Source organism: Pelodiscus sinensis, chromosome 3, assembly GCF_052426305.1.
Source record: "Pelodiscus sinensis isolate ZL-2025 chromosome 3, ASM5242630v1, whole genome shotgun sequence".
In the NCBI taxonomy this organism is placed as follows: Eukaryota; Metazoa; Chordata; order Testudines; family Trionychidae; genus Pelodiscus; species Pelodiscus sinensis.
The window spans coordinates 73,531,583-73,552,553 of NC_143054.1; the positions used below are offsets into that span (position 1 = coordinate 73,531,583).

The following is a 20,971-nucleotide window of genomic DNA, read 5'->3' on the forward strand; positions in this document are numbered from 1 at the left end:
TGTGGGCATCCCGTGAATTTATACAGTGACATTATGATATTTTCAGTCTTATTATTTATATAGTTCCTAATGGAGCCTAACGTTCTGTTTGCTTTTTTTTTGGCTGCTAGTGCACATTAAGCAAAGATTTTCAGAGAACTATCTATAATGACTTCAAAATCCCATACATGAGCGTTAAAAGCTAATTCAAATCCCATCATTTCTATGTATAAATGGGATTGTGTTTTCCAATGTGTATTACTTTGTATTTATCAAAATTGAACTGCCTTTTGTCACCTAATCACTCAGTTTTGCGAGATTCCTGTGCAACTCTTCACAGTCTTTGGACTGAGTTATCTTGAATCCTCTGCCAAGTTTACCACCTCACAGTTTACCCTTGTTTCCTTACCATTTATGAATTTGTTGAACAGCACTGTTTCAAGTACAGATCTTTTGGAGTCACCACAATTTACCTCTCTCAGTTCTGAAAACTGACCAGTTATTCCTACCCTTTCTTTTCTATCTTTTAATTAGTTCCTGATCCATGAGAAGACCTTCTCTCTTATCACATGACTGCTTACTTTTGGTAAAAATATTGTCAAAGTTCTCTCAAAAAATCCCATGCACCTTACAGCCATTTCACTTTTGGTACCGTAACTTTTAATTTCTTTTTAACTAGATGGCTCATTTTTGTGTAGTTCTACTTTCTGAAGTTATATGCTGCCATGGTGGGCTTCTTTTCCCCAAGGATGTTATATTTCATTATGTTATGCTTGCTATTAACAAATGGTTCAGTTATATTCACCTTTTGCACCAGATCTACCACTTCTCTTAGGATTACATCAAGAACGGTTTCGTTTCTCCCCTTTTGGGTCAAGGACTAGCTGCTCCAAGAAGCAGTCACTTATGGTGAGAAGAAACATGGTCTGTATTCCATACTGAGATGACAAGTACCCAGACAAATGGAGAGAGATGAAATCCCGTCATTGTTGAGTTTTCTATTTTTATCGACTCTAATTTTCCAGCAGATTTCACAAATCACCATCCCCATCTTGCTCAGCTGGTTGATAATATAGTCCAACTTCTTATTCAAATATAGAATTTCTATCTATAGAGTTTCTATCATTTTATTGATTGATTGATAATTTCCCCCCTCTATTTAAGTCTATGCCTTCTTTCACATATAGTATTACTTGCACACCAGCACACCCTACTGTGTCATTCCTATATACAGTAGAACATCCGAGGTACCAACTCCAGAGTTACAAACACACACACACCTTATTTGGAACTATAATTATGCAATCAGACAGCAACAGAAATGAACATTCAAAAAACAAACAAAAAACAATCTGAATACACTACTACAGTGAAAGCTTTGTTACCTGGCACTCTGTTAACTGGAAAACTTTGTTAATTGGCATTGCCCCAGGCCAAATGCCACCACATCTTCAAGCATGCATGCCTGACTCCTGCCTGTGCAGCCAGCCATTGCCAGGCTTCTAATAGCCAGCATTGCCACTGACATAAGCAGGCACTTCCTTCTACCTCAGCCTGCCTCGAGCTGCCAGGAGCTGGATCTGCCAATAAGCAGTGGGGTGGTAGAACTATACGCTTTGTTATCAGGCACATTCAATTAACCCGCAACCCCAGTTCTACATGAATGCCAGATAAAGCTTTCATTGTATATTAAATGTATACTACAAAAATAAAGGGAACGTTTAAAAAATACGCTAAAGGATTTTTATTATGGTCTGTTAACCATATACTGTATTTAAAGTCCTATCAAGCAAATCTGCTTCAGCCCACGTTGGGAGATCAAAAAAAAATCTCTGTTGTGAATTTGTGCCTATCTGATGATCTGGAATAGAACCCATCTTCTGTATAAATAACAATACGTTTTTCAAAACTGTGTTCTGATTTCACTTAAACAGAACAGCATAATTTGCAGAGTATTATTTTGTACTTTCTTTGACCAGTTTTAATTTTGTGCAGGTCAAGTTGCACGCTGTGGTTAATGGTCCTCTAAACATATCAAAACAGAGAAGAATAAAAACACTGTGTTGTCTAGTGCAGTGTTTCTCAACCTTTTTTTTATAAAGCACCCCTTTTTCAGAAAAAAAATTACCCCCTTTAAAAAAATTGTAAGTTCCCCCAGTACCTATAGTTTTCAGACACACATTTGTTTCTACCATTATAACACATTAGTTTAAAAAACTTAATCGTAACCAGGTGGCTGATAAAATTTTGGGGTGTAAAAAGTACAAAAATAATAAAACACTGTAAAACTTAAAACAAAAATTCAGTTTTCTTCAAGTTTCCGTTGTGTTGGTGTCACCCCCGCCCCTCACCCAGACTTCTCTTGAGTACCCCTAAGGGTACTTATACCACTGGTTGAGAAACACTGGCCTAGTGTTTGGATTTAAGACCAGCAAAGAAACAATCAAACATTAACAGATATATTTTATTCACCTTCTACATGGAGAATTCAAAAGCAGTTTGTTTTATGTTGCAAAAGAGAAAAAAGACATCCCAGTCTCTCAAACTTTCAACACCTAATGAAGTGTCCAATAGGGGATTGAGATATTCTTGGCAATGGAAATTACTTATCCTATAAAGCTAATGCATTTTTCCTATCACAAAGCTCTTTTGCACAAATCCTACTTAAGTGAGGTAATGTTAAGTGTAAGCGTAAAGAACAGGTCTTGGATAGGGTCTGATCGATCCTGACTTTATTAGCTATCCAGCACCCCACCAGGGCTCGACTTTCCCCGCAGTCTGCCCCTTCCTGGGGTCAAAAACCCTATCCTGTGAGGCTCCGACCATCCGTCCGATCACTCGGGTCTGTCTCACTAACTCAGTGAGAAGATAGGAAGCGACCCAGGGCACAGCCAGTGGAAAAGCCCGTGGGTTGGTGCTTTGAGGGGAGTTTCCCCCACCGACCAGACGAGGGTCACGGACCCCAGTTCTTAGGGCTTTGGGTTGGGGCTCAGAGTGAGGGTGGGGACTTGGGGTGTGCCCGAGCCCCTCTACCTACCTCAGCCACTCCGGGGTAGTGTGGCGTGAGTGATAGCCGGTGCCTGTGGGCCAGAACATGTAGACGAGCGATGGGTGTAGGTGAGACGCCTGCAAATGAACCCCAGGACAGGAGTGGATTAGGGACCCTAATCCACTCCTGTCCTGGGGTTCATTTGCAGGCGTCTCACCTACACCCATCGCTCGTCTACATGTTCTGGCCCACAGGCACCGGCTATCACTCACGCCACACTACCCCGGAGTGGCTGAGGTAGGTAGAGGGGCTCGGGAACACCCCAAGTCCCCACCCTCACTCTGAGCCCCAACCCAAAGCCCTAAGAACTGGGGTCCGTTACCCTCGTCTGGTCGGTGGGGGAAACTCCCCTCAAAGCACCAACCCACGGGCTTTTCCACTGGCTGTGCCCTGGGTTGCTTCCTATCTCCTCACTGAGTTAGTGTTTGTCCTGGGGTGCGCCCCGGTATCAGCGTCCTGGGAGAAGCAGCAGCCTATCCCTGCTGCCTCCAGGCTACACTCCACGCTCCCCCCCTCTCTGGCATCGGCGGTGCCTTCTTTAAACATCCCGCCATGCCCGCGCAGAAGTCACTGAGGCTGCCCTGCCAGTGCTTTGGCCCCACCCCCACCTTCTTCTGCTGGGCGAACCAGAAACTGGAGCCAGCTGGTGGCCACCAAGCAGGCTCCGCAAAGCTGTCCCAGCTCACGTGCCGGCTTTTCGACACAGTACACCGGGGTCAGCATCCCGTGAGTGTGGGACCCACCAGAGTCCCTGTTGCAGTAAGGAAAAAAAAAATCTAGCCAACAAGGAAGTACTTTAGTTAAGCTTTTCCAGTCTAACTATTAGGTTTTTTTCAGGAAGGAGATGCCCTTCTGCTCTGGGCTGAGATTTATCTGCTCTTTTGAGCAGAACAATATGCAGATGGAGACAAATTTCAAGGTCTTTTCTGTTTAAATTCTGACAGTTACTGAATGACTAAGAGGAGATGTTTGTAAAATATCAGACCCATGCTTTACATCCATGTGTCTCTTAGCAGCTGAAAGTATGTGGGGAAATGATAGGGTCCCTTATGGTTATAGATTATGGCTGTTTCTACTGGTGAGAGAAGGATGCTGTATGTTTTGAAAGGGCCTTGTGAGCAGTCTATGTACATGTTCTGGGAACAGATTGCTAATTGGCCAATCTTTACTTTTTCAGAGAAGGTTACGGAGAAGATTGTAGCAAGGCAACTCTGACAATACCTAGCTGCCTTATAACCCCTTGGTATGCCAAACCAGAAACAAACACTGCATTTATTGTGTTGGCTGATGATCTCCTTCTAACAAAGAATACCAATTAAGAGTCCATGATAATATTATTAGCTCTAACCGCTATTTTAGTGGTTTATATCAAGAGTTGCCTGTAGGACTCTCTCCTTGATCATAGCGAGGAGAGGCAGGGAGAGTTGAGACAGAGACCTGGTTCTGCCAAGTCTCACACTCTGTTTAGGCAGGTTCGATACCCGTTTCATCCTGGAAGAAATCTTCTGACATGATTTAATTCTCTTAATTGAAGATAACAGCTGCTACAAAATACAGGACTATGTTGCACTTTAAAGACTAACAAGATGGTTTATTAGATGATGAGCTTTCGTGGCCAGACCCACTTCCTCAGATCAAATAGTGGAAGAAAATAGTCACAGCCATATATACCAAAGGATACAATTATACAATATACAATTTGGTATACATGGCTGTGACTATTTTCTTCTACTATTTGATCTGAGGAAGTGGGTCTGGCCCACGAAAGCTCATCATCTAATAAACCATCTTGTTAGTCTTTAAAGTGCTACATAGTCCTGTATTTTGTTTCAGCTACACCAGACTAACACGGCTACATTTCTATCACTAGCTGCTACAAGGCACATTCAAAAGACTACACAATGTCCATCCCCTCCATCTCAAATCTCTGATGACATTTTTCTGAGCAATATAAGGACTTGTCCTAGCCTGCAGTATTAATGGAAGTATTTCATCTGTCTACCTTTTTTAATTTTTTCCCTCCTGAAGAGAGGCAATTCACTGATAATTTCACTTCCTTGTGAGTTTCTTTTTTCCTTTTGTGGAAGATGAGGGGAAAAGAATTAGTTATTTCATGATTACTTCAACAATACTTTGTTAAGTACTGACAATTTTCTCCTTTTAAACATATAAAGCTTATTCCAGAGTTGCTATAAGGAAACTACATTTTTTAATTTTTCCAAAGAAGCAGTACGAATAAACTAAATATTCAAATGAAGCATTAAGAAATTATTGAAGAACGGTAACAGCAAATATTATTGAAGATACTTGAAACAATTAATGAAGGTTAAAATATGCACATCATAATAAGTACCATATGGTAAACTATCCTTGTGTGCATAGACTTGAAATGACTCCCCCATGGTTTTAAGATACCTTTCTTCTCTGCATTGCAGATGAAGTGAATTATTTAAACAATCTAATTAGAAAGTCACTTTTAAATGTTTTAAAAACATACCATATTAACAATAGAACCCTGAAACTAACTTTTGTTTGAAAACATAATTAAAAAAACCCCGGCAACCTACAGTCTAGTAGGATATTCTAAGACAGTATGACAAGCTAGGCTACAAAATAACATGTTTCCTTATGTTTCTTTTTTTCTAAAGCAATGAGAAAGTAAAACATTATTTACTTTACTTATTTCTTATTTATGTTTGAATTAGTTCTCTTGCATTTAACTGCAGAATTGGTATTTGTTCTGTCAAGTACATTTACCTCAGACTGATTTAATATGTATTACTTAATTCTAAAACAAATATAGTTAACTTACATGATCTGAATAGCTTGGTTAGATGTTCTGTCTATTTCTCATTTTGGAAAAGAATATAAAAGACTGAGGGTGTGTCTAGACTACAGGGTTTTGTCGACAAAAGTGGACTTTTGTCGACAAAACTATACCTGCGTCCACACTACCGCTGAGTTCTGTCGACATAACGTCGACAGAACTCAGCAGTTCTGTCGACGCTGGTAAACCTCATTTTACGAGGCATAACACCTTCTGTCGACAGAGTTTCTGTCGACAGAAGGTGTTATTGCATGTAAACTGTCCTTTGTGTCTACACTACCATGTCGACAAAGCAGCTTGCTTTGTCGACAGAACTCAATGTAGTCTAGACGCTCTTTGTCGACAGTATCTGTCGACAAAACTTCTGTCGACAGAAGCCTGTAGTCTAGACGTACCCTGAGTTAAAGTCTATTTTCATGTCTCTCGCTATCAAAAACTAAATACATGAAAGCTGATAACCAGGGGCAGCCCATGGATGTAGGAAACCTCGGCTGCCTAGGGTGCTGAGTTTAAAGCGGCGCCCAATAATGACATCAAGCCATTGAGGGCTATGGAGGCAGGGGCGCAGATCCCACATTCTGCCTGGAGCACCAGTTGCCGGCAGCTCTCCTCGAGCCGCTTCTGCTGATAACTCATCCTATAACAGGTTTTAATCAATTACTCATATGGCATTCAGTACATCAAATCATATCTTCAATGGTTATATCCAAGCTGCTTCCTGTGAGTTAAGAGTGATTACTTCTCAGGTAACCAACAGGAAAATAAACCAAATTTCATAATTTCTACCAAACATAGGGAATTAAATGAGACAACTGGACAAAGCAATCTGCTTTGAAAACACACTTAACAACAAGACATTGGTAAGGAAATTCATTCAACTGATGACAATAATCACTATTTAATCAGGATAGAGCTTTGTTATCACACTCTGCTTGATGTGGAAACTGTTGTTGTTCGTCCATCATGGTTGATGAAGACCTAAACAACACTAAGTGCTTTGAGACTGGATACAGTGTGTCCGAAGATGACTTATCAGGCCAATTCGGGCACCAAATGTCCTGGAACATGTCGGGCAGACATGTGTAGGCATTGCAATCGTTGCGCTGGTAGCTTTGGACTTGCACAGCACGCGCTTGTGTGGTGCTTCAGACATGCACCTTGTTTCGAGAACTTGGCATCCCTTGTGAATGAGACTGCGCCAGGCAGGGCAATTGTGTGCCAGTGATTCCCTGGTGGTTGTATCAATTCCGAACGACTTCAGGGTGGCCTTGAGTGTGTCTTTGTAACATTTCCTCTGTCCACCATGTGAGCGTTTACCAGTAGAGAGTTCCCCAAAAAGGAGCTGCTTAGGTATACGTTCATCCGGCATACGAATGACATGACCTGCCCATCGAATCTGTGCACTTATCAGCATAGTGTGGACTAACGGTAAACTTGCTCTAGAGAAAACCTCAGTGTCTGGTATTTTGTCTTGTCATCCGATGCGTAATATTCTGCGAAGACAAGTCATGTGGAAGTGATTAAGCTGTCTTGCGTGCCTCCGATACACAGTCCACGTTTCACAGGCATACAGGAGGGTGGTGAGTACCATGGCTCTGTAGACCTTCAATTTTGTTGCTTGGCTGATTCCTCGATGTTCCCATACAGTGGGGTGCAGTCTACCAAAAGCAGAACTTGCCTTTGCTATTCTGCATGTGACTTTTATGTCAACGTTAGCTGCATGGGAAAGAGTACTGCCGAGGGAAGTGAACTGGTCCACTGCCTGTAGCATCGGCCCTGTGACTGTGATTGTGGGTTCTGTGTACGGTGCAAAAGGGACAGGCTGATACATGACTTCGGTCTTTCTGCTTTTGATAGTGAGTCCAAAGTTGTCACAAGCTGCGCAGAACTTGTCCACACTGACTTGCATCTCTGCTTCAGAGCCAGCATAGAAGGCACAATCATCGGCAAACAAGAAGTCTCTCAGAACAGTCTCTTTCACTTTTGTGATAGCCTGAAGTCTCCTCAGGTTGAAAAGATTCCTGTCCACTCTGTACTTAAGGCTGATTCCGGCAACGCTGTCCTGGAAGGCATCATTCAGCATAGCAGTAAACATGATGCTGAACAGTGTAGGTGCGAATACACAGCCCTGTTTGACGCCATTGGCGATTGGGAATGCCTTGGAAGATTCTCCACCGTCTAGCACTCTGGCCATCATACCATCATGAAACTGGCATATCATCTGAATGAATTTGGGGGGGCAGCCAAACTTTGACATGACTCTCCACAGACCTTGTCGGCTGACAGTGTCGAAGGCTTTCATGAGGTCAACAAAGGTCGCATAAAGTTCATGATTGTGCTCCTGACACTTCTCCTGAAGTTGGCACGCGGCAAAGATCATGTCAATAGTCCCGCGGCCCTTACGAAAGCCACATTATGACTCTGGCAGGAGGCCACACTCCAGATGAGTGACCAAACGATTTAACATCACTCTTGCAAGGATTTTTCCTGCGATGGAAAGCAGCGAAATTCCCTGATGATTGTCACATACCTGTCAATTGCCCTTCCTCTTATAAAGGTGTACAATGGATGCATCCTTGAGTTCCTGAGGAATGGATCCTTGTTCCCAAAAAGACTGGAACAACTCGGTGAGCTTCTCTGTGAGTATGTGACCACCGGCTTTATAGACCTCTGCAGGTATAGCGTCTGCCCCTGGAGCTTTGCCGCTGGATAGCTGGCTAACAGCTTGTGAAACTTCGGCTACTACCAGTGGATCATCCATGGCACCGTTGATGTCAACCTGGGGAATCCTCTCAATCACCTCGTCGTTGATAAATGACGGACGGTTGAGGATGTCTTGTTCCAGGTAGGTAGGCGGAACGTTGTGTTGGTGATAAGGAGGTCGTGTGCTGCACAGGTCTTCAGTAGGAGTAGGTCATTGCTGTTACATTTGCCCACTCCATGTCTGCCAATGACTCCATGCCAGGCTATTGAATGCATCCTACTCTTGCATTGAAGTCACCGAGCAGGATCAGCTTGTCGGTGCTACTCACAGCGGATAGTAAGGCATCCAGTTCTTGATAGAACCTGTCTTTCATCTCGTTCGGGTTAGTCATTGTGGGAGCATAGGCACTGATCAGAGTGGCTTGGTTTCTATTCTGTAGCGGAAGCTGTAGTGTCATAAGCTGATCTTTCACACCCTTGAGAAGACTGGCAAATTGCCAAACAAGGTGATTCCTGACAGCTAATCCAACTCCAGCATCGCGACACTCATCAGTGCCACGACCGCTCCAGAAAAAAGTATATCCACCTCCAGTTTCAGTTAGCTGACCTTCATTAGCAAGACGAGTCTCACTGAGGGCTTCAATATCAATGTCTCGACACCACATTATCGGTCAGGGAGTGTCAGCACCTCTGGTGGCTGAACATGTCGCATCCTTTTAGGGTGGTTCATCCACCTTTGACTCCCACCTGGCACCCAGCTCTCACCTGTGGCTCCTCGTAACTGTTTGCATGTGACAGCGGCCACACCCCGGGCAACGGCTTCGACTGGCCGGACAAACCAGGTGAGGGTAGCAGACGGGCCCAAAACCCTCGGTGAGACAGGAAGTTGTCTATCCCAGCATGTGAAGACAGACTCCAGCAGATTGAGTGGATGAGACCAATCGAAGGTCCAACAGTCAAGAAGGCGGTCTCCGCAAGTGTCGTGGAACGCGTAGAGCAGGACAAGACACAGAAGACGTCCTAGTCACCCACTGCGCCCAGTCCCATCTCCAGCCGTCTTGACTTTCGTCTTGCTACTGGATCCAGATGGGATTTGGGAAGAGAGAGTGAGGTTGACGCTGCTCAACTTTTCCTCACTTAAATCCAAACTGTGCGCGCAAGATGCGGAAACTACAAGGAGGTAAATATTGTTTGACCACACTGAAAATTCTAATTTTCAATCTTTGGGTACGTCTAGACTACATGTCTCTGTCGCCAGAGGCATGTAGATTAGGCTACCAGGCATAGGAAAATGAAGCGGCGATTTAAATAATCGCCGCTTCATTTAAATTTACATGGCTGCCGCGCTGAGCCGACAAACAGCTAATCAGCTGTTTGTCGACTCAGCGCGGTAGTCTGGACGCGCGGGTGTCGACATCAAAGGCATTTGTTGACCACCCAGGTATACCTCATCCCAGGAGGCATACCTGGGTGGTTGACAAATGTCTTTGATGTCGACACCCGCGCGTCCAGACTACCGCGCTGAGCCGACAAACAGCTGATCAGCTGTTTGTCGGCTCAGCGCGGCAGCCATGTAAATTTAAATGAAACGACGATTATTTAAATCGCTGCTTCATTTTCCTATGCCTGGTAGCCTAATCTACATGTCTCTGGCGACAGAGTCATGTAGTCTAGACGTACCCTTAGTTATGCAAGATGGTACTATTATGAAAATTTGAAAGTAACTTCTGAGCCCAGGCGTTTGTGAAGAGGCCTACTTAAAATGAATGAGGCTCCCACACTAAAGAATAATAAAATTGGGATTACTCAACCATGGCACAAATGGGTAAGAAGGCATTTATATACTAGAATCAATAACTGTGTATAAACACACACACAAAAATCTTACAGATTTTCCACAGTCGTTTACCTTATTTGTTGTCTTAATTCCTATAAATGTCTGTCCCAGTGGTACAGGTCGAAAACGGCCATCAAAGTAGAATAGTCCAATGTAAGGATTAACATGTAGGAATGTAGCTACATCAAGGTAATTGGGTAATGTAGCCGAAAGGCCCAAAATCCTGATCATGCTCTGTGTAGATTCAACCTATATATATAAAAAAAGAATGACTTAGATATAAGTAAAGGATCTGAGTTTTATAAATTAGATACAGAAAAGGATTAAAATATATTTCATAAAATAAATCTTAAACAGCGTGATACAAACAGCTAATAGTTTAAACATAAGAGAACAGAACATATGCTGGTGTCTCCTATACTCTATTCAACACACCTCATATCCATTAAAACATTCTAATATCTCTTCTCATTAAAACATGTTACTGTACCCAATAAAGTTAATAATTTTGTACTACTATAAAGAAGTTGTATCTGTAATAAAAACCACATTTAAAAAGATAATTACAGGGTCTAGTTGAGGAAGAGTTAATTAGCCTCCCTTGCTCTAACTCAGACCACAGATGTGAGGTTTATGAACCTGAAGACAAGACCAAGATAGCTGTTTAAATGTTATAAATAGGTTAATTCATGTCTAACATTGCTGTCTGCCCTTTGCACTGATATTCAGTCACTACTGAAAAAAAACTCAACTAATGACTCTATAACAATGTTTTTAACGTAATGACATAATATATCAAATTTCTTGATTAGAAACACACATGTAAGCTTTTGTTGTATGACATTTCTTTTCACGACTATGTATATTACATGTATTCAGACAGTAATTTTCAAATACATTTTCTCTTTTCTTACTATTCTAGTTTAGTTTGCATAAATCTCAGACCAATCTTGCTCAGTCTCCAGTCCTGCACCTAGGGGTTCTGCTGCTGCCTCTGCATGTGGGGTCTGCCTGCCAGCCCCATGCCCGGGGCTGCACACATTTCCCTAAGGTGATACAGGACCACGAGAGAGAGTGTGTGTGTGTGTGTGTGTGTGTGTGTGTGTGTGTGCGCGCGTGTGTGTGTATAAATAAAATGGCAGAGGTTAAGTAACTCTGCACAGTGAAAGATGATCTGCAGTGTTAAAAATAATAGTGTAGATGTTTAGGCTTGGGCTGGAGGCCAAGTTCTGAAACCTGATGTGGAGCGAGGGTCTCAGAGGCCAAGGTCCAGCCTGAACATATACACTATAACTTCAGCCATGCAGCATGAGTGTAAGTCAATTGACCTGCTGTGACGGGGTTGCCCTGCCACGCCACCTCTGGGGCGAGTGGATTAGCACTCCCAGGTGCTGCCACGCATGCTGCGGTGGCAGTGTAGTGGGATTAAAACCCGAGCTTGTGCAAACGGAGGGGGCAGAGGAGTGCATTGGCACAGAGGCGGCAGAGAGCCAAAGAGAGCTGGCAGCAGCAGGGGAAGCTGCAGGGAGAGGTCCCAAGCCAGAGAGAGCTGGGCTCTGGATATCCTCTGGGAAGCCCGAGCGGAGGCTGCCAGGGATGAGGCTGCCTTCCTCGGGGAGGGAATTCAGCTGCTCACCTCCTCGACCCTTACCAAGGAGTGGACAGACCTGAGGGTTGGTGGACACCGTGGAGGACGATCACCATGTGAGGTGCCAGTTAAAGACCCATCTTTGAAGGGCCCACATAGGCCTACCCCGGCCTCGTCTGGCCAGTCCAGGAGGATCCCTCGCGAACGACCAAGACGGTGGTTCATGGACTTCCGGGGGTAACCCCGACGCAGAGTTGCCAATGCGCGTCAGGCTGCTGCCCCAATGGGAGAGACGATGGAGTTGGTGGGTAAGACCAGTTGCCAGCTCTCCGGGGAAAGGGCATCACAGGAATATCTAGGAGGGGTAGGAGAGGACTAGGGCAGGGAGTAAACTTGCTCCTGTGAGGGTTGGTGAGTTGCGTTTTTTTGCCCCCGCCAGGCGGATAGTGGAAGGATTCCCTACCCTTTGGGCCCTGGGCCAGGACCTGGTTGAGAGGTAGGGCCCGGGTCCATTTTCCGCCCTGCGTGTCAAAACACACCTTCATTACTTTAGGGGCTGAAGCTGAGGATGGTCTAGCCTGGCTGCAGGACCCGAGACTGTAAAACTATCTGGATATAATTCAGCTCCAGTTGGTATAAAGGCCAGGAGCTGGCCCCAAGGCGGGCCTAAAGACTAGAGACCCATGGGTAGTGCCCCGTGGGCTACGAGCTGCTGTGACACAGGCCCCTGGCCCAGTTGCTTGTGCAGACTCTCTCCCACAGGTGAAGTGGGCCTAGAGTAAACTCGGGACGGGGTGCTCCCCGCATCCTCGAGGAAGATTCACTATCACACAAAACCTTAGGCTTTCCCTGGTGGGCTTTCCCTGGTCTCTGAGATTTGCTGACATAAGCATTTTTTGACTTGATGTTTTTAATTTGCTTGTTTGGTGTTTGCTGTGCTTCATTCTTAATACCAGTCCCAGACACTTTCATCTTCTTTTCTGCACAATTTTGGAGATAAGAAGTTGAACTCAGACAAATTTACAGAGGCATTTGCTTTGGAAAACCTTTAAAGGTCTATGTCTTTGGTGGAGTTCCAGTTTTCTCACCCATATGCTAATGATGTAAATAATATCTGAATTGAAGATCTGTAGTTTGGTCTTTATATTAGATATTCAAAGACAAAATCTGGCTTAGGTTAGCAAATACAGCCAATTTAGGGCACTATTTCTACTGAACATTCACATTAGATTATACGTTACTACTAAGGTTTATGAACAGATTTCTCTGTCCTTTTGTCTTTTAAGATTGTTTGATTGGTGAGTTGCTAGGGATCTCTTATTTCATAACTAATTTTAACCCTGTCTTTTTAGCAGTGCTGGAAGATCTTGGTCTTTGCTTGCATTTTTATTTTTCACTTAGAAGAGCTTTATGATCAGAAAAATCTAAGTCTGTGTTGTTATGTCATAAACTGTCTGTGTTGCATCAGTCTACACCTTTTTAAAGATGAAGACAATGGGAATGCCAAACAGGAAAGACTGCAACTTTATTTGACACTAGTGTTCTGGAGGCTTTTCCTGGTATCATACTGTAAGTTCAAGAAAAAAGATTACTCATGCAGCATATTGTTTTCACTCGTTGACTTTTATTTTAAAAAATGTTTCTTTAATGTCTTTGTACTATGCCAAGTGTGATATCTTAATTTACAAATATAGTTTCAGTTTATCTGATCACCATATAAATATTCAACTGAAAAAGATGTTTTGTTTTAATCTCCTTCTCTCACCAACTAAAAAACACCCCCTACCGCTGTAGCCAGACAGGAACCCCTCTGTAACATCCATTTTTGCTTTCCTGGAGCATACAGGGCACACAGAGCAGTGAAAGCCTTGAACAGAATGCCCAGGCTGTTGTGACCCTGAATGGCTGTAAACAGAGATACACCAATTGCTGACCAAGAGGCTGCTGAGGAGTGCCCTTGACTGAAACCCATATTGATACAAACACACAGCCGACCACGGCGGGGAGGAATCTCTCGCCCATTAAAAAAATATGTCTAGTTCTCACAACTTAGTTATCGCTCTTGCAAGTGTAAATTAAGTTGAAACTCCCTTGTAAGAACTGGCGCCACAAAAACGGACCAGTACAATTTGGCATCTTAGATAAGAAAAAGGATACGGGCCCCTATGGGTATAAAGATGGGTCCAGCAGCACATTTACTCTGAGTGTCAATCTACCATCTATCTGCTGGTCGGGTTAGGTGTTTGACCTCCCAAGGTTCCAAGGGGACGCCCACCTCGTATTCGTCTTTCCTAGGAATTGAGGGACCGGCCCTTGCTTGACCCGCTGGAGTCGAGAGGCACAGAAGGGGGAAAAATTGTACCTGGATGTGGTCCTTTGTCTTAAGTGTACACATAGACTTAGAGCTCTTTAAAGATTAAGCTGTCACTTGGTACCATTATTTCTATTTTCTATTTTTATTTTCTTTGTAACCATTTTAAGATCTATATTTGCTACCAGTTAAGAAAGAGAGCAATAGCCATTGTAACCATATGCTTTATAAGCTTCTTTAATAAACCTGTAACTGTTTAAGCTTTAACGTGATTCCTTCAGTTGCTGTAACAGAACCAAGCACAACTTAAAAGAACTTCAGCCGGTCATAAGGGACAGGTATAGGAAGAGCTTGAGCATTTTGGATCGTGTCACTCCCAGGCGACAGATCCGTTGGGGCATCTCTCAGTCTTCCCTAGACTGCCCGCTGCGAAGGGATCCTGTACCTTAGCAGCTGAAATCTGAGATGTAATAAGCTCTTCCTTGTAAAATCTGGGGTGTCTGTCAGCCTGCTGACTGCCCTCCGCAACAGGAGGGTAGCGACCCGGTCCTAGCGGTAAAGTCACGGACATTAAACCTTTTCTCGGTCACTCACACGCGCACGCACACACACGCACGCACACACACAGCCCTGACCATCGGCTGACAACCCCATAATAATTAACAAGGTTTCCTACAAATTTCCAACACACAAACATCCCCCCTCCAACCCATTATATTGGGCTTGGAAATATGAGAAATTTCATCACTATTTTTTTTACTTGTAAACTACTGATAACAGGATCATTGTCTGAATCATAACCGCTTTGCTAGAGTGGCTTTAATTCCAAAAAACTGGCATAGATTTAATCTAAGGATACTGGTGCAGTAGAGAGGAAGTTTCACACTAGATACCTAATTAGTTTCTCTGAAATGCATGAAGGATGAAGGAAGTGCCTGATTTTCTGCCTGATTATCTCCTATCCAAAGTAGAACCAAATAGGTCTTGAATATCAGGAGAGCAAAGGACTGGGTGCTTTGCATAAAGACAAAGCAAAGAAGTGTGATACCCTGATTGATGTGGAAGCATTAAATGTTCTTGAGAAGAGAGAGAGAGCTGCAGATAGACAGACAGACAAGGTTTTCAGGGGACATGAAGAGAAGATTTCTGATGCGAAGATAAGCCTAACTTTCACACCTCTGTGCAGAGATGGTTACAAGCAGCACAATAACTGATCGTGAAAAAAAATCATACATACATAAGGAGAAGTAGATGTCCAAGTGGTCAAAGTATACTTGTAAAGTAGTGAGTACTGCAATCACAAGTTAGGTTTGGATCATTAGGCTGTGCATACAATAGGATTGCCAACTTTCTAACTGCATGGGAGGACTGGGGCAAGCGGCTGGGGTAACAGGGATTTGAGAATTCAAACTAGGGATGCAGCCTCTGAGACAGAGCTAGGATGAAGGGTTTGGGGTCCAAGAGGAGGCTCTTGATTGGGTCAAGAGGCTCAGAATGTTGGAGGGATTCAGGGGGCTCTGGAAGGGGGTCAAGGTATGGATTCCAGGAGGGAGTTTGGATGCAGGAGGGGGCTTAGGGCTGGGGTAATGGATTGAGCGTTAGAGGAGGCCAGGGTGTGGGCTCCAGGGACACAGGAGCTGACAGTCATGCCAGGCCGCTGGCCAAGGTGGTGGTGGTCCCAGCTCTACTCTGCCGGAAAAGGAAGGGTCGGTGGTACCCAGCCCTGCTTGGAACATGTCATACCGACTCCCAGCCCTTAGAGTCCCCCAAGGCACATGGTGCTCTAGCAGTGATTTAAAAGGTCCAGGGCTCTGGAAGACACCATTGCTGCAGTAGAGGTAGAGACAGTCAGAAACTCCAAGCGCTTCAGAATCGCTGGGCCCTGGATCAGTTGCTCCCTTTTTCTCCCCACCCCCCATCAATGGGCCTGTCAGGTCTCACGTAAGAGGCAACATGTCCTTCTGGCTCCTAGGTGCCGGGACCTGCCCAACTCCCATTGGTCACAGTTCCTAGCCAACTGGAGCTGCAGAGCCAGTGTGCAAGGCAGTGCCAATGTCATGGACAGGATCAATGCATGGAGCACCCCTGGCCAACCCTGTTCCTTGGAGCTGGAGGGACATGGGCTTCTTCAGGGAACCATAGAGAGACAGCCACTGTGGCCAGCTGGACTTTTTGCAGCCTGTGTCAGCTGTGTTGACTGGATCCTCAGGGGTCCCTTTTCAATCAGGCATTCCAATGAAAAAGGAGATGCCTGGCAAACCTAGATGTGAGTTACTCATTAGCATAAGAACACAATAATATTAGCTAACCAAATTCGGCATAACAGCTTCCTCTTATCATAACTTAAAGCAAGTTGTGCCAGGAAAATGGGATGTTCCGGGAATGAGATTGCATCTCATAAAACCATACAGAAAGGCTGGTTGTTTGGGGCGCCCTCTCCCCTCCCCAGCAAACCTCCCACCATCCAGGCACATGGGCGGGTGGGGGAAGGGACTGAAGCTCTCCACTCTGCCCAATTTATATGGGGACATTGCTGGCTGTTCCCCTTTGTTAGGAAAAGAGGAGAAAGTGCATAGTTTTCTGCGTACCTCACTCTGGCTGAGGAGCACAAGGGGCAGACCAACCTGGATCTGTCTCAGCCAGATGGAATGCACCCCTCCCTCGGCTGTGCCTCCAGTAGCAGCAGCGGCCATGTAGAGGTGCACAATGGTCACGCTTGAAAGTTCTGACATAGGTAGCAAAATTACCTCAGCTTGGATAATATTTCTGTACTTTCATATACAGTCAATGCACTAAACATTTCTCCTTTCCATGTCCAACATCTAGCTCCCTCCTCCTCGATATTACAGACAAGGGTAAGAATTTCTCAAAAGATATTTTCCCCAATTCTTGTCTCAAAGCATATAATCCAATTAAAATAAAATCTCTTACAAAAATGTCCCTTAAAACTCAGTTTTAGAATAGTTGGGGTTTTTTTTTTTTGTTAATTGCTTTGTTTTTTATTTGTTTTTTTGTTTTTAATATGGGTGGGGAGGAGATTTATAATGGATTTTTTAAAACATCTTAACTACTCAGTCACTCAAAATTTTTAGGAATGACTTTTAGCAAAACATCCAAAGCCAGACATTTAAAAAAGTTAAGAGTTTTAGTCTGAAGCTTCCATTTTTTTAGAAACAGTTTCCTTTTCCTCAATACTAAACAATAAGAAATAATATACATTATGGTTCCATTAAAGGTTAGCAAGAGAATCAGTCTACATATATAATTTCTTGTCTTTAATAAACAAAAATGGTAAATGGAAGAGCAAAAAGAAAATGTTACAACTAGAAAAATCTAAAAGCATATTACTATTAAAACTTTTCTAAAAGACCAATCTTATGTAGGATTCATTTTGAAAATCCATGCCCCTTAAGAATTCAGAACAGAATGCATTTGTTACTAGGCAACCACCTGGTTGAGTAATTTATAAATGAGTTTAATTCTGCCTCTGCTGAATCCAAGGGTTTAAAATACTCTGATCTCTTCATTCTCCACTGACAGCACTTTTTTCAAAAATCAAGAAGTATGGGGGGAGGGGAGAGAATAAATGAAGAACAATGTATTCACACCATCCTGCCATGGCTTAGGAGTCACGATATTTTTTCTGTAGCCAACATGGTAAGTATGAATTATGCTGTCTCTCAAGAGCTTAAATATTGAATGTTAATTTTAGAAGTGTCATGGTCCTATGTAACCACCGTATTAATCCTTTGTCATTCACAAGTTGAAAAAAAGAGTAAACTGTTTCTTATTATTTAACATGTTTATTATGCTAGCGCCTACACACCCACCAAAAGTGAGGCCAGAGCCCCCACTGTGCTAAGTATTGTTCATATAGTAGTCTGTGGCTTCCACCCTGAAGAGATTAGAATCTAAATAGACGTGACAAACGCAAGATGAGGAAAGACGTATAACACACAGACAGGCAATAATGTGATGGCAGCAAGAATCATGTTAGTTCCACATTATTTTGAGTTCCACATTGTTTTGGATTTGGATGGCTTTCCTTAGGAAGGTTTCAGTTAATGGAAAGAAAAGGGGATAGATTTGGAAAAGGGAGGTGTAGAGAAGGTCAGGTATGGACTGAAGTTAAGGAGAAGAGAGTGAGGGTTTATTAAACAAACAGTTTATAACAAACTGGGGTGTAAATCTACCCATCACTAACCTACTATACACTGCTTACAAATGCTAAATGTTCCCTAGTGTAGTGAGTCTCAAACTGTGGAACGGATCTACTAAGGGAGTCACAGGAATGCATCAAGAAAGGCATGAATTATGAGCTTTACTAATTTTTAAGAGCTCAGGCTGAAAGATCATGCACCCCCACTGCTAGCGGGGGAGAAAAAGGGGATATCTGAAGTACTGCCAACCTAGAGCTGACAGCCAGAGCACCACCAGCCAAGTTCTCCTCTTACACTAGCCCCTCTTCAGGACGTAGCCCAGGCTCTCTTTTCCCCATCCCCATTCCCTTAACTGGAAGCAGGAGGACTACAGCTGTCAACCCCAGAACAGAAATCTGGCAACAGAGAATTAAATGTACTGGGAAGAGAGATATTGACAAATACCACTTTTCACATTATCACCCTTGCTTCTGTGCTGCTGCTGGCACAGTGTTACCTTCAGAGATGGGTTACAGTGCATGTAGTTGGGCAAATGGGATTAAATTACTATAGAAACAAAGAAGGGGGAGGGTGAAAATAAATGTGATTCTCTATATTCCAGTTCCCTATTTCCTTTACATTACATCCTGTTTCAAAGTGAGGTAGATCAAAGCACATTACAGATCAGCAGGATCCATCTGAATGCACATGTAGTGCGCAGCAGGCTAGTGAGAGGTAGATGTAAACTCCAGCTTGTCACAAACTAAATGTCCATATAAACAAGCCCTGTCAGGGCGAGGGAACAGGAGGTTTGGTGCCCTCACCAGCAGCAGAGGAGAGAGACTATGTAGTCAAGACTGGAAAGTTCTCAAATTTCCAAAAGTACTTTCCCTTGCTACTTCTGTGCCTACTGGCTGCAGTTTCTTGACTTATCCGTATGATGAGATAATGTGCACTCAAGGGGTGAGACTTCTAAAGTGCACTTACAGGTTGTAAGTGTATATGAATTAAATTGTATAGACCTTCCTGGTACACATTAAAGGTTCCCTAGCATGCTTTAACATGCCTCAGACCAATGAATGTACAGCACATTAGTGCACTTTGAAATGATGCTCCCTTAATGAGCATTAGAACACCATGTTGTAAGTAAAGACCTCTGTCTGGTTTCTTTCTGGCTACCAACTGAAGCGAGTATCAAAAATGTTGAGGGGAATCTCGTCAGCAAAATTTTGGGTCTGAGTGAGGCTGGAAGGAGAGGGGCCCCGACTGGGTCCTGCCCATTACTGCGGTTCCTGTTTTAGCTGCTTCTTCACCTACCAAAATATATTCTTTAATTTGTAAACAAAAAAGAAAAGATGGACTCTGCTGCCATGCAATTCCAGTATGTCTCAGACTCTCAGATGGTGCTTGGTCCTGCCTTGAGGGCAGGGGACTGGATTTGATGATCTCTTGAGGTCCCTTTCAATTCTAGTATGCTATGATTCTATAACTCATTTGTAGAGCTAACTAATTACTGTCTAATGTATTGGCCTTTTCAAAAAGCACATAACCTCACCAGGATCTCTATTTTAAATTTTAATAAATCTTAGAAGCATAAAACACAGTGCTGAAAAAGACACTGAGAGGTCATAAAGTCAGTCCACTGCACTGTGCAAAACCATGTGCACCTAGACAATCCCTGACAGGTGTTTTTCTAACCTGTTCTTGAAAGCCTTCAAGTACACGGATTCCACACAACATCTCTTGGAAGCCTGTTCCTGAGCCTAACCCTCCTTTTAGTAGATTTTCATGTCATGTTCTCTGCTTGCAGATTAAGTTAATTACTAATTGGCCCAACTATCCTGGACATGGAGAAAAAATGATCACTTTATAACATCTCTTAATATATCTGAAGACTATAAACAGGTCCCCATTCAGTCTTCTTAAGACTATAAATGCCAAGTTTATATTAAACTGTCCTGTATCAGAGGCAGTAAAGGGGAGGTGGAAACCAGTGCCCTTTGGGAGCCGACTTTTAATTCAGCTCCTCATGAGCATCAGATTTCATGGAGCCACTTGCCCATCCCATCCCCACACTGCTGCCTCTGATAGCGAGGCAGCAGTATGCAAAGTGAAAAAGGCAGATGGGAGCTGGTACACATAGGGGCTCTCCATGAATGCTGGCTCCACGAAGACACCTGCCCCTCCCTTGCTGCCTCCCACAGAAGCATTGGGGGGGGGGGGGGAGAGATAAGGAGAGGCAGGGAGGAGCCAGTGCTCGGGGGAAGCCAACTTAAAAGCTGGCTCCCCATGAGCACAGGCTCCATGCAACAGCCTGGCCCCTGACCTATGCTGCTGCTTCTGTGGTAGGCAACAAAGGGTGCGGGCAGGACAGAGACAGCTCCGTGGGTCGCCAGAGCAGCCTCTGTCCACAGGGACCTGACAACCCCCTCCCCCGCGACAGGGGCTTCAGCCATCCCACACTGCTGCCTCTGTAGCAGAGGCAGAAGCACGGAGCAGCAGGTGGGAGCTAGTCTACACAGGGAACCGGTGGAGGGG

General features: G+C 43.9%; 1 protein-coding gene across 2 annotated transcripts in view; it reads right to left on the minus strand.

Moving 5' to 3' along the window:
* The window catches only part of ASCC3 (activating signal cointegrator 1 complex subunit 3), a 410,940-nt gene that overhangs the window by 232,715 nt on the left and 157,254 nt on the right, over window positions 1-20,971 (minus strand). For both annotated transcript variants that reach the window (XM_006118439.3, XM_075923934.2), the window contains exon 12: window positions 10,468-10,644. In XM_006118439.3, the coding sequence (XP_006118501.3) occupies window positions 10,468-10,644 (177 nt within the window). The remainder of the gene's footprint in view (window positions 1-10,467; window positions 10,645-20,971) is intronic.